This window comes from Lissotriton helveticus, chromosome 9 (assembly GCF_964261635.1).
Source record: "Lissotriton helveticus chromosome 9, aLisHel1.1, whole genome shotgun sequence".
NCBI classification, from domain to species: Eukaryota; Metazoa; Chordata; class Amphibia; order Caudata; family Salamandridae; genus Lissotriton; species Lissotriton helveticus.
Genome location: NC_136070.1, coordinates 124,595,933 through 124,611,546, shown reverse-complemented (window position 1 = coordinate 124,611,546; position 15,614 = coordinate 124,595,933). Strand labels below are relative to the sequence as shown.

Below are 15,614 nucleotides of genomic sequence, written 5' to 3'. Positions count from 1 at the left end.
AACAAAGGCAAAACCATTGCATTGTAAATGCTTGTTAGGTGTATGTATCTGTGCTGTTTTTCGCACAATTATCTGCTTAGAGAATTAATGTGTATATTTCTCTACTCAAACAAAGTGCTTGAGAAATATGAAAAAAACAACTAGTCGGTCTGGAAAGTTTGCAATAACAGTCACACCCTAAAAGCAATTACTGGTGCCAGTGTGTCCTTCCCTCAAACTTGCCATGGCGGGCGGTCTCCAGCCATTCTGGCTCCATCAATCATGCTGGTGGACGTAAAGTTTGAGTAAGAGATCTAAATAATCTCCTTAGTTGAAGTCAGCCAATTCTACTATTTAAGCCCTCCCTCCTTCAAGAGCAAATCTTGGGGTGGTGAAAAACGCAGTACAAAGGCTCCCATTCCTAGGTGATCGTTTTTTGTGTGTGTGTGGGGCTCTGTGTGTGTGGGGGGGGGCTGTGTGTGTGGGGCTGTGTGTGTGTGTGTGTGTGTGAGGGGGGCTCTCTGTGTGTGGGGGGGGCTCTGTGTGTGTGGGGGGGGCTCTGTGTGTGTGTGGGGGGGGCTGTGTGTGTGTGGGGGGGGCTCTGTGTGTGGGGGGGGCTCTGTGTGTGTGTGGCTCTCTGTGTGTGTGGCTCTGTGTGTGTGTGTGGCTCTGTGTGTGTGTGTGTGTGTGTGGCTCTCTGTGTGTGTGTTGGGCTGTGTGTGTGCGTGCGTGTTGGGCTATGTGTGTGTGGGGGGGCTCTGTGTGTGTGTGTGGGGCTGTGTGTGTGTGTGTGTGTGTGTGTGGCTCTGTGTGTGTGGGGGGGCTGTGTGTGTGTGTGGGGGGGCTCTGTGTGTGAGTGTGTGGCGCTCTGTGTGTGTGTGTGGCGCTCTGTGTGTGTGGCACTCTGTGTGTGTGGAGCTCTATGTGTGTGTGGCACGCTGTGTGTGTGTGGCTCTGTCTGTGTGCTATAGATGTGGCCATTGATGAATCAGTCTGGGTGGCACATTTCTCAAAGATCTTTGAGAAAGGTCTAGTCAACATGGGTGGGCAAGTCGATATAACCCTTGTACCGCATGCGCCCTTTCATCCTATTGAAACCCTGGGGTGACCGTGCGCTTTATAAGTAAATGTTAAGATAAGATAAGATAAGAAATTACTATAGATGAGGTACTTTTGGCCGTAAATGCCAGTAAAACGGCAAGACCCCTGGCCCAGACGGGGTTCCAGTAGATCTTTTTAAATCAAATCTAGATCTCTTGGCCCCAATTTTGACTAGGGTCCTAAGGGCAGCCTGTGAGGTGGGCTTACTGGACTCATGGAGTAAATCAATTATGGTCCCCATTTTTAAAAAGGGGGACCGTCAGGAGGTATCATGTTATTATCCGATTTCACTGTTGGACTCCGTGGGTAAAGTGGCAGGCAGAGTTATTCTCGAACGGCTACAACGGTGGGCGGACGATGCCGGGATCCTCTCGGACCTCCAATTCGGTTTCGTGAAGGCCTAGGGACAGTCGAACAGGCCCTAAACCTGGCAATGATACTAGGCAAGTATGTAAGTGCGAAGGGGGGTAGGATGTATATGGTATACGTTGACCTGTCTGCAGCATTCGACTGCGTCTGTCACGCTAAACTTTGGTCCGTGCTATTGGATATGGGGGTAGATCTACCATTAGTAAACTTCCTGCGCGAACTGTATTCGAACGCCTCAGCTAGGGTAAGGTTTGGGGTAAAGAGCGAACTATCCGCACCGTTTGGAGTGGAGCGGGGAGTCAGACAATGTTGTGTTCTGGCTCCCTTTCTTTTCACGATTTACACTAACGGTCTGGAGAGGGCCATGTTGGAGGGGAGCCAGGACCTTCCGATAATAAAAAAAGTCTGATTCCCGCTCTACTGTACGCGGATGATGCGGTGATATTGGCCCGCACACCCTTAGAACTCCAGAGGGCCCTAAATAGATACTCCCAATTTATGGGGAAGCTGGATCTACGTATAAATATTTAAAAAAACATTTGTCATGGTAGCAGGTTCAGGGGAAAGGCCAAAGGATATATACCTAGGTACGGAAAAACTTGCTATTACAGCACAATATCCATACTTGGGAATAATTATTGACCAGAAACTTAACAGGAAATCAGCAATAGAGTCCAGAAAAGTCCACCTCATGAGAGCCACTATGGCCTTCGTAAATTTTTCTAAAAAATTAGGAAAGAGGCCCTCGGTAGAGCTGCTGAAGATGTACAGAGCTAAATGTCAATCAGTAGCGCTATATGGAGCGGGAGTGTGGGGGTATGCAGATACAAATAATCTTCAAGTAGCTGAGAATGTTTTCTTAAGATTTCTGTTAGCGGTACCAAAGAGCGTATCTACCCTTGCATGTCATATGGAACTGGGGATCCCTTACCTATCAGATCTAGCTAAAATATAACCACTCCTCCTCTGGCACCGAATTTGGCTGGTAGACAAAAATGAATTTACACAGCAAATCATTTTAGATTGCATGGCCTTGGACTACTCACGTAAAATAGGCTGGTTGTCATATATAGAAAGATTCTTCTATGACCTAGGATTGGAAAAATATTATCTAGAACCAATATCAATTCGGTCACTATCAAGGAAGGCACTACAGGCATTGTCCCTTACACACTTAGAAGAACTACGGATAACCAAAGAAGCGGTTAAACCTTCTGTCCAACACTGTATGGCTGTTCAAACAACATTCCTAATTCAGCCTTATCTAACCTTTGATTTTACTATGTTTGAGAGATTTCTCCTTACTAGGTTCAGGTTAAATGTTTTACATCGCCTGGTTGCCTTCCCAATAAGAAACAACAGGGACCCGGAATTATCTCTCTGTCCGTGTGATGGGATTTCTACCCAGACAACAATTCACACTCTCTTTTTTTGTAAATATTACAGTGGGTACAGAAAGATTTGGCTAAATCCGCTATTAAAAATTATGGGTATTAGAAGATGCCGTCCGGCCCTGCTATCTCTACAGTTCCTGGGTGAGGAGTGGAAAGCAAAGCATATCGCCAAGTTTCTGAAATGTATTTTTCGACATCGAATTAACCTGTAAATAGTATTGTATAGTTACATCTATTGATATAGACAATCATGTAGGTAATGAGTAAGAGGATTGCCCATTATAAGGTTCCATATATATTTTTATGACTCTGTTTTTAAATTGTATATACATCAGAATTTGTATAAGTTTTTTTTATAATGACATTGTTTTAGCGGTAACACTGTGTTTTAATGTTAAAAAGTGAAAATGAATTTATGTGCTATATTGCTTTTATGGTTTTTAAATAACAAAAACCGAATAAAGATATACTACTACTACTACTACTGTGTGTGTGTGTGGCTCTGTCTGTGTGTGTGGCTCTTTGTGTGTGTGTGTGGCGCTCCGTGTGTGTGGCGCTGTGTGTGTGTGTGTGTGTGTGTGTGTGTGTGCGTGTGTGGTGCTCTGTGTGTGTGTGTGGCGCTCTGTGTGTGTGTGTTGCGCTGTGTGTGTGTGTGTGTGTGTGTGGCTCTGTCTGTGTGTGTGGCTCTGTCTGTGTGTGGCTCTGTCTGTGTGTGTGGCTCTGTGTGTGTGTGTGTGTGGCTCTGTGTGTGGGTGCCAATGCAATAGGTCTCGCATTTGCGAGAGATTAAGCTATTGGCATTGTAAATGACAATGCCATTTATTTATGTTTTAAAAACAAAAATAATGTCATGAGCAATGCCAATAGCTCTAACTTTAACAAAGAAGAGACCATTGCATTGTAAATGCTTGTTTGAAAACTTGAGCTTGGTAAGTCGTATAGTACTCTCCGGGTTAGGTTTAAAAATGCTTAATTTCTAAGATTAACCATTTTCGTTATGCGGCTGTGCTAAACTAAAATATCACTCGTAAGAAATGGAAACGACACATGGAAGAACACTGTAAATGTCACAATTAGAGGACAGGTAAAACTTGGTAACGACGCAACGCACAAAATAACAATCCACGTATATCCTACATAATTTCTTTCCTTCTGTTCTATCTTAATATAAATAATTCTCTAAAACAGATAGCTCCTCTAAAGACGGGTATACTCATTACAGCAAGCCCTTCCGTTCCAAGATGGCCGCTACCTGGATGCACATGTACAGTAGGCTCTGTGCTCCGAATGCGCACATCGCGTGAGACTCTGTTGCATGGCGGAAGCCACGTCACGCCCAGTCCTCCATTTTCTGCGGCTGTTGAGTATTAACTGCGTCATTGAGGAAATAGGTCGCTTGCAAACCCACGTCGGGTTTCGGGGGGAAAAACGTTAGTTTCAGCTAACGCACACAGGTAAGCTAACTTAGCTCCTATTTCTTTTTTATTTAAATGTGGGTAAGGGAGCAGCGATTGCTGGCGTGAAAAGGTTTGAAACAGTACGGCGCGTTCACAAACGCGGAAAGCCGTTGGGTTGTGGCTGCTCTTATCGTTTGACGGGCGGGGTCTTGGGAAGGCAGTGCTGAGTTCGTTGTTATGATTGCGAAACAACCCTGTGAATATTAGCATTTATTTTAAGGTGAGTCTTTATGACGATGGCGCCCTAGGATACCGCGCGGCCACAATACAACCTACGGTCGGCGCCAGGAGCATGGTGCGTTGGTGAACTGATTTTTTAACTGCAAGGTCCGTTATCATGTGCGGATGTGTGTGCATGGAGGGTTCCGATATTTTCTTTATTTCGATCGGTAGGGTTGGTAGGCGATGTACCGTACTCGAGCGGGGTGCCTACTTACGATCGCTTACTGGCCTTTGATTTAATTATTTTCCCGCTTTATATTCCGATTTATGACAATTGGCTTTGAGATGGAGGTAGGGTATGGCTGCTTGTAGGTCATGCGGCGTCTTCTGTTTTTGCCCATAGAGCGCCTCTGGTCGCCATTTTGTGCCGCATACTTTCTCTAAACGTCGATGGTTGCAAGTTTAACTGAATCGAATCCCCGCTTACTTTGAGGCATCCTCGGTATTAGAATAACCGGATTATATAGAAGAATCTCCTATTTCATTTTGAATGCACCACGCTGCATTGGTTGATCTGCACAGCTCCAAGTTAAGGATTGTGGCTTCCCTGTGGTGGTCAGCACATGTACAGCGGGTACACTCCTAGCTTTACAAAGGCCATAGAGACTGCAGGTGGGTTATTAGCGCGACCGTCTAAGGCAAGGGCGCTTTTTATTTTTCGTCTATTGTGGTCTGGAATTGTGGCGTCAGACTCCAAGTTAAGGATTGTGGCTTCCCTGTGGTGGTCAGCACATGTACAGTGGTTACACTCCTAGCTTTACAAAGGCCATAGAGACTGCAGGTGGGTTATTAGCGCGACCGTCTAAGGCAAGGGCGCTTTTTATTTTTCGTCTATTGTGGTCTGGAATTGTGGCGTCAGAGAACCTCTCGGTTATCGCCTATCCGTGCTAAACGTAGTAGAACGCCGTGATGCCATAATTAAGTCGCAAGTTGCTTGACTACATCTGCACTTTGGATTTCCACAGGACCCGTATTGTCATGAGTGGATGTCGAGTTTTCATCGGTAGGCTGAATCCAGCTGCCAGAGAAAAGGACGTCGAACGCTTTTTCAAAGGCTATGGGCGAATAAGGGACATCGATTTGAAACGAGGCTTTGGTTTTGTGGTAAGTATACGAATACTAAAGGGCACCTTGCTGTTTCATTCACTGTATCGCATGTATAAATGGGTCTAGCCAGCGCTATATAAAACCTTTCAAATAAATCACAGATAACCACTATCCTTGAAGGTGAGAGGGGAGTCCATTAGGCTATTGATGCCTAGGTTGGTTGACTTGGTCGGAAAAGTATTGGTTGAGGAGCTGGAGTTTCAGGTCCTTTTTGAAGCAAGCAATCGAGGGAGTGCCTTCATATCCTGGGAACATGTGCTGAGCCTAATGCGTAACTGAGGCTCGAAACTAGCTGTTCAGCTGCCCGGCACAGTTTTAGGTTTTGCCTAATCTTTTCTATTAACTATTTTTTTATGGGGGGGGAGGGGTGCTTAACCCCTTCGACGCTCATGACGAGCTGAGCTCGTCATGAGTTACGCCTTACACATTTCCTGTAGCAGAAGTACTATTTCCATCAGATTTGGGGCACTTTTTAGGTCTTCCCTGCACGGCGCTTGCGGTGTGCTTTTTTTACCTACTCTCCATACACATCTTATTTACATAATCCTTTTCCCCCTGGCTGCATGTCTGCTCAGCGGTACAAAAGGGGGTGGTGATGGACGGAGCATCTGAACCAATCAAACACTCTCACCCAGTCAAAAGATCTGGGTTTGATCCATCGCCGTTCTTTAGCCCACTCTGCCACCCCAGTTCAGACATGGCTATATGCAAATCAGTCTGACCCTGTGCCTCATGGGAACAGTCCAGCCCGAACTGCCAAGCCATGCCTTCCTGGAGCGGAAACAAGCTTCCGAGGACCGGTTTCTGGCATTCCAGCCGTCTCAGCCCGGCTTGCTTGAATCCAGTGAGCAAGGGACTCACGTCTGAGCATACCCTGCCACACTTATGGCGGCCAAAGCAGTACAAAAGGGGGTGGTGATGGACGGAGCATCTGAACCAATCACACTCGCACCCAGTCAAAAGATCTGGGTTTGATCCATCACCGTTCTTTAGCCCACTGCCAGTCTGTTTCATTTATTACACGAGGCTTGGGACGCATTGTGCACCTCGCTTTCAGCCCTGAGCAAATACCTCCTTCCCGACCACTTTAACAGGCGAAGCAGGTTGACTGACCTCTCCTACAGATTCTTATCGACTTGAACCCAACACGAGACGCGCTGAGTCTCAAAAGTTTTCAGTGTTTGTTCCCCACCCACAATCCCTTTGCGCCTCCACTGTGCCCCACAGTTAGTTTAAATCGTCGAAGATGGCTTTGACCGGCATTGAGACGGCCAGTGTTTGTGTTAGGAAGGGGATTGGGGGTTGACTCGTTCTGCTCTACTGGAATATCGGAGCTAAGTTTGAATCCCTTCCTGCGCCAGCTAATCAGACATTCTCCCTCGCCAGAAAATTAAATAGTGAAATGGTTTTAACCTATGCTTGCTGAAATATTAACATTAAATATACACACCTATTTGATAACAACTGAGGGGCATATTAACAAGGGCTTTGTCTCCGCTTTTTTGGTTTTAAAAGCCAAAGAAGCGGAGATAAAAATATCGCCCTATCAGCAACAGGGTGCTAACATGCAAACTCGCATGTTGGCACCCTTTTTCACTACGCTTCCCTTCGCATCTCTAATGAGATGCGAAGTGGGTGTTCCAGAGCAAAATAGGACAAATGTCGCTAAGCGACATTTCTTCTATCAAGCTTCACGCTATCCCTGTTGGAGCCAAAAAAAAGCAGCGCTAACCAGGGTAAACGCTGCTTTTTTACGTCTGCTAATTTTCAGATTTAGCATTGTAATCCAATGGGGGGTGGATTACATGGCTAAGTTCACCATGGGTTTTCAACAAGGATATCCCTATCCTTGTAGTTTTATCGCTGCATTACCAGCGATGGCGGCATTTTGGGAGGTTATCTCTGGATATTTTTTTTGTCGCCTATGAGGTTTGCGTTGTTAACGCGATAACCAGGCGCGATTATTCAGCGATAGCAGGTGTTAAAAAACTTACCGCTAAGCTCCCGTAGCGTTAATTTTCCCTGTTCCTTGTAAATATGCCCCTGAGTTATTTATCAGTCTGTTTTATTTCCGCTTGTCGCTCGAAAATGGCACAATTCTTCTTCTGTTTATTTACAATGCATAATTTTAAAATTTTTAGAGTAGCCAGTTTTAAAAGCTTCCTCAAAACTTTACTCAGTCTCATTTGAACACTAACAGCAGCGTTTGTAGTCTGGAGCAGAATAATTTGTTTCATTTGGCTGTTCCTTCAAGTGATTGGTTTCACTAATTTAACAATCTACTCTTAAAATACAGGACTGCTGCAAAGCCAATATAGAATTTATCTGCGAGGAGCAAAGAAAATATTATTCTAGAATTCATGCCTCGGTTTATTTCCCCACCATCTTCCAGTAAACAGTAATGGCAGTTTAGTCAAGAATTAGATAAGTGACCAGGTCAGCCACTGTCTGGCAGGGTCGCCAATTGAGTGTAATTTTTCACCTATTGGATCCATACATTATATAAATGCCAATCTGTCACACCTGTTTACCGTGTAGCCCTTTATCTATGTATGGGTTTTATTTAATGTATTAGTGCTGTTAGTCAGACTAGACATTCTAAAAATCATTCACAAGTTAGGTGCACTTTTTCTCTGCCTATCGGACGTTTCTCTGCTGATCAGACGTATCTCATTAGAGAAACAAGGTGATGGATAGAATGCTTGAATTAATCTGTCACTAGCAATCACTGTGCCACCTGAATTTGAACTTTGCCATATGCCGCTTAACGCAGAATTGTGTTAAATCCTGTTTCCTTTGTATGTTCTGCAGAATTCAGAGCATATAAATAGAGGAAAGAATGAGAATTAAAACGCATTTCTTGTTACGCTTACTGTAAACTCTGCAGCTCTCAACACAGCCTAAGTGCCACCCTTAAAATGTTGACAACCCTAATCGCCACGCTTTACCACCAGTTACTTGCACAATGTATTGCCTTACTCAATAAACAAGTCATACCACATTTACGAAGTTTCAGTAACTTGAATGCACAACTGCTCACCAGGCTAAAACTTACAAAAGCTTATTAATCACATAGGCAAAAACTAATAAGTTTACCAATGCTTGTTTATATCATCTACCTCATCAGATACCGTGAATCAATTACATAAAAAGTAACCATTGGCAAAGCTAGGCTTCCTTTGGCATACGTGTGAACTTTGTGGTGTAGTCTCTTAGAAACCCACAAACGCAACACATTTTCATACAATGCTACTCAGAATCCACCCCTAAAACCCGGATCGATCGTGGTCTACATGTACTTAATTCTCTTAAGTACCCATTTCTTCAAACTTAACTAATTGGAATGCAATACTCTGGCTCAAATGCAGGTGCCTTGCTTTCTCTTGTAGATTATTCACCCATGCCCTGCTACCATTTGCAGAAACCAATCTTTTGAACTGGGTGGCTGTCAGTCTCCTTTTTCATCATCATCTTTTGGTCCTGCTTTAACTTGAAACCTTTCTTTCCCACCTTTTCGGTGCTTGTCGGTCTCTTCAACTTCACTTTTCCCTTGAGTGACATTCATGTTCTGTGATCAAATATATGGTACCTCATTTTGAATCGGAGACAGTTATTTAACACGCATTCTCTTTACTTGGCACGTAACATAAATGCGAGTTAAATTAAGACTGAGAACTCTTTGGTTGGTGTTTGACGCATGTTGATACTGATTTGGCTGTCTATTTCTGTTAGACCGTTGCACCGTGAAAAATTACTCGGGCGTATGTTCTTCTCATACTGCACGAATAACACGTTCTAGTTTTATGGTACACACACTGATTTCGGGTTCTCTCTAGATTGGTCACACAGCCGAGTGCACTTGTCCCATCCTCATTGTTCACACAGCTTGGTTTGTAAATCTCGTGTACTGTTGCAGTCTTGGAAAAACTAATTTCAAAACACGTGTCTACTGCCTGTGATTTGAGATAGTTCTCGGTCAAGCTTTATGGAATTCGATAAATGAAAAGGAATACAAAAAAGACTTGAGCCTTATGACACAGGTCTATTGAGCTTGTTCTACTTTAAACTTCTGAGTAAATGGTTGCTTGGGTATCGGTACTGAAAACAACACGTGCCCAACAAAAAAAGTTGGCTCCTTAGTCCTTACAGGGAATCCTGTGAGTGGAGGAAATCATAGACTTTTATACCGCAGCTGTCAGAACTCCGAAGAATATGCAGATTAAACTCCCTGCCGAGTTTGAGCAATGTAGTGCCTAGAGCTTCCAAAAGAGGTATGTTCCCAAATCTGTATCCTGACATCTTGTGCATTTCTTTTCGTCCGCATGGCCATCGGTGATTGTATCTTGTAAGATGTTTTGTTGTTCAGTACGAGCTTGGTGTTAATTTATTGTGCATGTTCACTCTTTATTGCCTTTTGGTTTGTTAGGAATTTGATGATCCTAGAGATGCAGATGATGCCGTCTATGAACTGGATGGAAAAGAACTCTGCAGTGAGAGGTAAGTGAAGTTCGATATACGGCTTACCCGTTCCGTATTTCAATGTGTTGAAAACTTAATCTGCAGGTCACCGTATAGATATGAATGCTCTTGGTGCACTCATGCCAAAATCTTTTGGAGCTTTATACAAGGACGTCTGCTAATATGCATTTTCGGCTTTGTGATTGGAGCACCAAGAAGTCGATCTGTCCAGCTGTGCTTTGTGGAGTTTAGTTCTTGCACCACTATAGCGCAGAAACTGGTTTTAGTTCAGGATTTTCATTTGACAATTACACTCGTGCATTCGGAGTCTGTTTGCTTCTCCCAATATCAAGCATTTGTAAATTTGATGGCTTGGTAACTCTGTAGTTCAGTCTACATGGCGATTGTATGGCAGCCCATGTCTTGTAGTGGAAAGATGAGGGCACTAAATTGTGCTGCCTCGCTGTATTATACCAAATAGGCTCTTTTTTGAATGCCCGTTGTAGCATGCACATTAAGGGTAGTTAAAGGCAACCAGGATGGGTTGTTGGAGTGAAGTATTTGCCTAATCTATGGATTCTCATGGTGGTCAATTTCGAAGGCTGTGGTACTCTCCTCCCACACATAACCTAAACTTTGTTTTAATTCTACTTGAATGTAGACAGTGTTCATCCACCCTTCTACCTGTGTCCGTAGGTAGTGTGCGCTCTTTGCACCCCTAGCCTTAAATGCATACTTCTCAACTGCAGATCGGCCCAAAGACATTCCACGGAGGTCGCCGACCTCATCATGTCCCTGGAACTGGACCTAGCCATTCTGACTGAAACGTGGCTGTCTGATTCCTCTACACCTATACTGGATATCCTAGTCCCTCCCAACTACTGTATCATTAGACTTGACAGGGCCATAAAGACAGGCGGTGGAATTGCCTGCATCTACAGAAGCAACCTCTCAGTCTCCAAAGTGGCCGTACCCTCTCTTACTTCCTGTGAATACCTCTGCCTCGATATCATCAGCGAAAGCAAACCGGTATGCTCACTACACATTATATACCACCCACCTGGGGACAATCTCTCCTTCGTCCAACAACTCATGGATACAATATCAGCCAACTCAGGACGGCAGCACACCCAAATTTTCCTTGGCGACTACAATCTCCACTGGAATGACAGCAGTGACACAGTGGTAAACAGCCTCAAAAGCTTTCTCAACGCACTTGATCTCAACCAAATATGCAATAACCCGACCCATAAGAGAGGTTCAACCCTTGACCTTATCATCTCCAAAGAGGGCGCTATCCAACTGGAGTCAATCCAACCTTGTGACTGGTCAGATCACTACATTGTCTCCTTCCTCATCAAGGAAAAAATCAGACTTAACTCAGTTCAACCCCCTAAGCACAAAGTGTGGAAAAGAGACTTGAAGAAACTCAATCCAAACTCCCTACCGCCTAACAGCTGCAATCGCCTACTTCCCCCTCCCGGCGTTTCAGACGTTCAACTTCTGACTGACTACTATCTCAATACTATGTCCACAATAATCAATGAGGCGGCGCCCATGCAACTGAAAAGAGTCTCGTCCAAGAAGACTTCCAACCCATGGTATGACGGTAGCCTCAATGAGGATAGACGGGCCATGCGAATGGCAGAGCGCACCTGGAGATCAGCCCCTTCTGCAGTGCACCTAAAGTCTAAAGATACAGAGAAACGCCTACTTCAGGAAAATAAAACGCTCAAAAAGAAACTTCTTCAGCCTCCAACTCGCCCAAGCTAAAAACCGTCCAAAAAAACTGTTTGAGTTAGTCAGAACACAATCCAAAGAGCAACCCCAGACACCCAGCTCCATGGGCGATACTCCTTCCTGCGAAGACTTCTCTGCCTTCTTTATCCAAAAAACTGAGAGAATAAGAAGCGATCTCCTCAATGACGCTATCCTGTACTCCAACCCCCGACACACAGCAGTGCCTCAACCAAAGAACAATGCTACTTGGTCAGCCTTTGACACCTACTCCGAAGAAGAAATTGGCAGACTGCTCAACACCTTGAAACCTTCCAATCACCTCTCTGACCCCCTTCCTGCTAACGCTGTAAAAGACTTTTCCCCTTGGCTTCTCCCACTCTGGTCAAAGATTATCAATAGCTCTCTTCAACAAGGATCCATCCCCAACGCCCTCAAAGTAGGGCAAGTCACTCCGCTACTGAAAAAACCAACAGCAGACCCACTGATCTAAACAATTACCACCCTATTACAAACATTCCCACTCTCGCTAAACTGTTGGAAAAATGCGTACAACTACAACTGACTAAACACAGATAAGTTTGATCTCCTAAACGCTCATCAGTCAGGCTTCCGAGCAGGGCACAGTACCGAAACTGCCATGACTCACATAGTGGACGATGCCCTCCAAATCCTAGACCAAAACGATACCTGCCTCCTCATCCTTCTGGATCTCTCCTCAGCATTCGATACAGTTAAACATGAGAACTTACTCGAACTGTTAAACACAAGAATGGGCATATCTGGGACTGTTCTAAAGTGGTTCACCTCATTTCTACACAACCGGACACAAAGAATCAAAAGCAACAACCTGCTGTCCTCTCCGGTACCTGTATCGCTAGGCGTCCCTCAAGGATCCTCCCTCTCCCCAACACTGTTCAACCTAGTTATGGAACCTCTCACTACGTTGCTACAAGCATCTAATGTGCACTTTCACATGTATGCCGACGACACCCAACTTTATCTCAAAATACAATCTCCCAAGGACATCATGCTTCTGAACACCACGATCAGAAACCCCCAATCCTGGCTTGCTGAGAATCACCTCAAACTCAATGCTCTGAAGACCGAGTTCCTCCTGATCTCACCTCCCGCTAAAATATCCACGGCTCAAACATGGCTTAAGCAATTAACGGCTCTAAATGTACAGCCCATCGTAGTAGACTCAGCAAAATCTTTAGGCATAACACTGGACACCAATCTCAACATGCAGCAGCACATCAGCAAGGCAACCAAAGGAGCGAACTTCCAAATCAATACCCTGAGAAAACTTAAACCCTTCCTTCCTGCCAAAGACTTCCAAACTGCAGTACAATCTATAGTCATCCCGCACATAGATTACGGTAGCACCGCCCTCTGCGAGCTCCCCCTAACTACAACGGCACCCCTAAGAGCGTCCCTTAACGCCGCAGCGAGACTCGTCACTGGCTCAAAAAAACACTCGCATATCTCCCCGGACTTTAAATCACTGAAATGGCTACCTTTTGAAGCCAGAATACAACTGAAAATCGCATGCATGACACACAAGGCTGTGCACCTGAATTCACCCGCCTATCTCACTCAAAAGCTGACAATTTCGGGTGGCTCCCGAACTACTAGAAGCACAAACAATCTTTTGCTGAAACCTCGAAGATTTCGGAAGGAAAAAACTTATAAACGCTCCTTTTCAGGAATGGCACCCAGGATCTGGAACTCACTCCCTCCGGAAACAAGGCTCATCTCCTCCGAAACAATCTTTAAGAGGGAAGTTAAAGCGATCCTCATGGCAAAATACACATGATCTATTGCTCCGTATCACTCATGAATCTGCCCTGTAAATCCTGCCCGACCCTGTTCTACTGTACCACCCGTGTTATCGAATTACTTAACTGTATACGCTCACTCTTTGTATTTTGTTATAATGTTTGATGCACCTGGTTGATTATGTATATTGTTATAATATTGACGCACCTGGTTGACTTTGCACACTTTACCCTCTCCATCTCAACGTTCCTTACTCCCCTAATACTCTCGCACCTGTGGGACTATACACCCTGCTCACACCTACCTCAACTGTGCCCACCTTTAAACTCTAAATATTCTAAACACGCTTAAGCAAGTATATGCTCCTTATTATTGCACTTTATACTATTGACGCAATTGTTTGTCTATACACTGTGTACCGACACTACCTCACCTGTGACCTACCTCATGTCCTTTGTCCCACCTATGTAACTAGCACCTTGTACCTAACTACCTCAGATATTACTCTGTATATACGCTTTATTACTTTGTATTTTTTATCCCCATGCCCTTGTAAAGCGCTCTGATATCTGCAAAGATCTTGTTCGCGCTATATAAAACTTTCAAAATAAAATAAATAAATCGGTGTGTGGGTACCCGGCATTTATGTGCTCTTGCCTTGTGCATATTGGTTTCTCTGGCTGTTTGCACCGGGAGAAGTGCTTTATTCAATTTCCTGTGCTAAGTAGCTAATGGTAATCTTCATGTTCCCAGCACAGATTATGAAACCTTTCTGTGTGTTGTCGTAGATGTTGACTAACTAGGCTCGATTACCTGTTTTCAGGTCGAGCCTAGAGTCTGCTCATGCGCTGCGAGCCATGCTGTATTGGAGTATGTACTTAAAAGCCCGGCCATATTGGTCATTGGCTTGTCATTGTCCTTCGTAAATGCTAGCTTCTGATTGGTTAATCGGCCTGTTAGCCCCTCATTAGTACAGTCTTGTCTTCATTTGTAACCTCATTTGTAGGTCTCATTAAAAATGTTAGAGGCTTTACCCACCTGTTATCGAAATCTCAGTTTGTCTTACCTTATGTGCGTATGGGCATGCGTCGCTCGTAAGGTGGTGAAATTATTTAAACAAAACCGGTTTAGCCACAATCCGAAACTCCTGGCCCACTTACCAAAGCCTTGAAGTGAAATGACATAATTAGGAGTAGACGATTGAGTTGATTTGTTTAGGCTGAGCATTGCTGAGTCCGTTATCGAAATTTTGGGACCAGTAATTAATATCGTCCTTCACCACCTAGCTACAGAAGGTGAAACTAACAAAATGATGGCTATACATACCTCCCTGCAGCAGCGAGACGCTTTACATGTGACTTTCGAATGTAGCAGCAGCTGCTCACTGGGTACCTCTTGGAGCAGCTTGCAGTACTGCATCTAGACATGCAGTGCTGGTGCCTTGCTCACTAGGGACCTCTCGGAGCAGCTTGTGGTACTGCACCGAGAAATACAATGCTGGTTCCTGGCTCACACAAGCATTTGAAATTCACTAGGTCTCACACTACTGAAATTATGAGCTATTGACGTTGCAAACTACCCGTAATCCGTAATGCAAGACCTATTGCAAATGCTTGTTTGCTTGTAGTTATCAGGGCTTTGGCATTTGTACCGACAACAGGGGTTTTGCCATTCAAAACTATTTCCGGTATTTTTTAATGTAAAAGTGAAGTATGTTTTCATAGTGGTAATTATCTGATCTGAAATGCCACCATTCTTATGTAATCACACCACCCCGTTAGAATCAGCAAATCCATTTAATTTTATTGGTTGTGTTTGGCAAAAGTAGAATTCCTAATTCTGATAGTATGTGTGCTTCTGTGACACGTGCACTCGTGTGAAGTTGTAGGAGGAAATGCCTCCCAAAAATTTTTCGGGAATGGGGGGGGGGGCATATTTACAAGCCCCTATAGGCACCAGAGCACCACTTTTCAGTGATGTCGATAGGGGCCTCTCCTTATTTACAAGG

General features: G+C 44.4%; 1 protein-coding gene across 4 annotated transcripts in view; it reads left to right on the top strand.

The window, feature by feature from the left end:
* Nucleotides 1-4,160: 4,160 nt before the first annotated feature.
* The window catches only part of SRSF5 (serine and arginine rich splicing factor 5), a 32,963-nt gene continuing 21,509 nt past the window's right edge, over nucleotides 4,161-15,614 (top strand). For 2 of the 4 annotated variants that reach the window (XM_078659606.1, XM_078659603.1), the window contains exons 1-3: nucleotides 4,161-4,297; nucleotides 5,488-5,626; nucleotides 10,056-10,126. In XM_078659606.1, coding sequence (XP_078515732.1) covers nucleotides 5,501-5,626; nucleotides 10,056-10,126 — 197 coding nt within the window. In that variant the 5' untranslated portion in view covers nucleotides 4,161-4,297; nucleotides 5,488-5,500. The other 2 variants (XM_078659605.1, XM_078659604.1) reach the window with 2 other exon arrangements.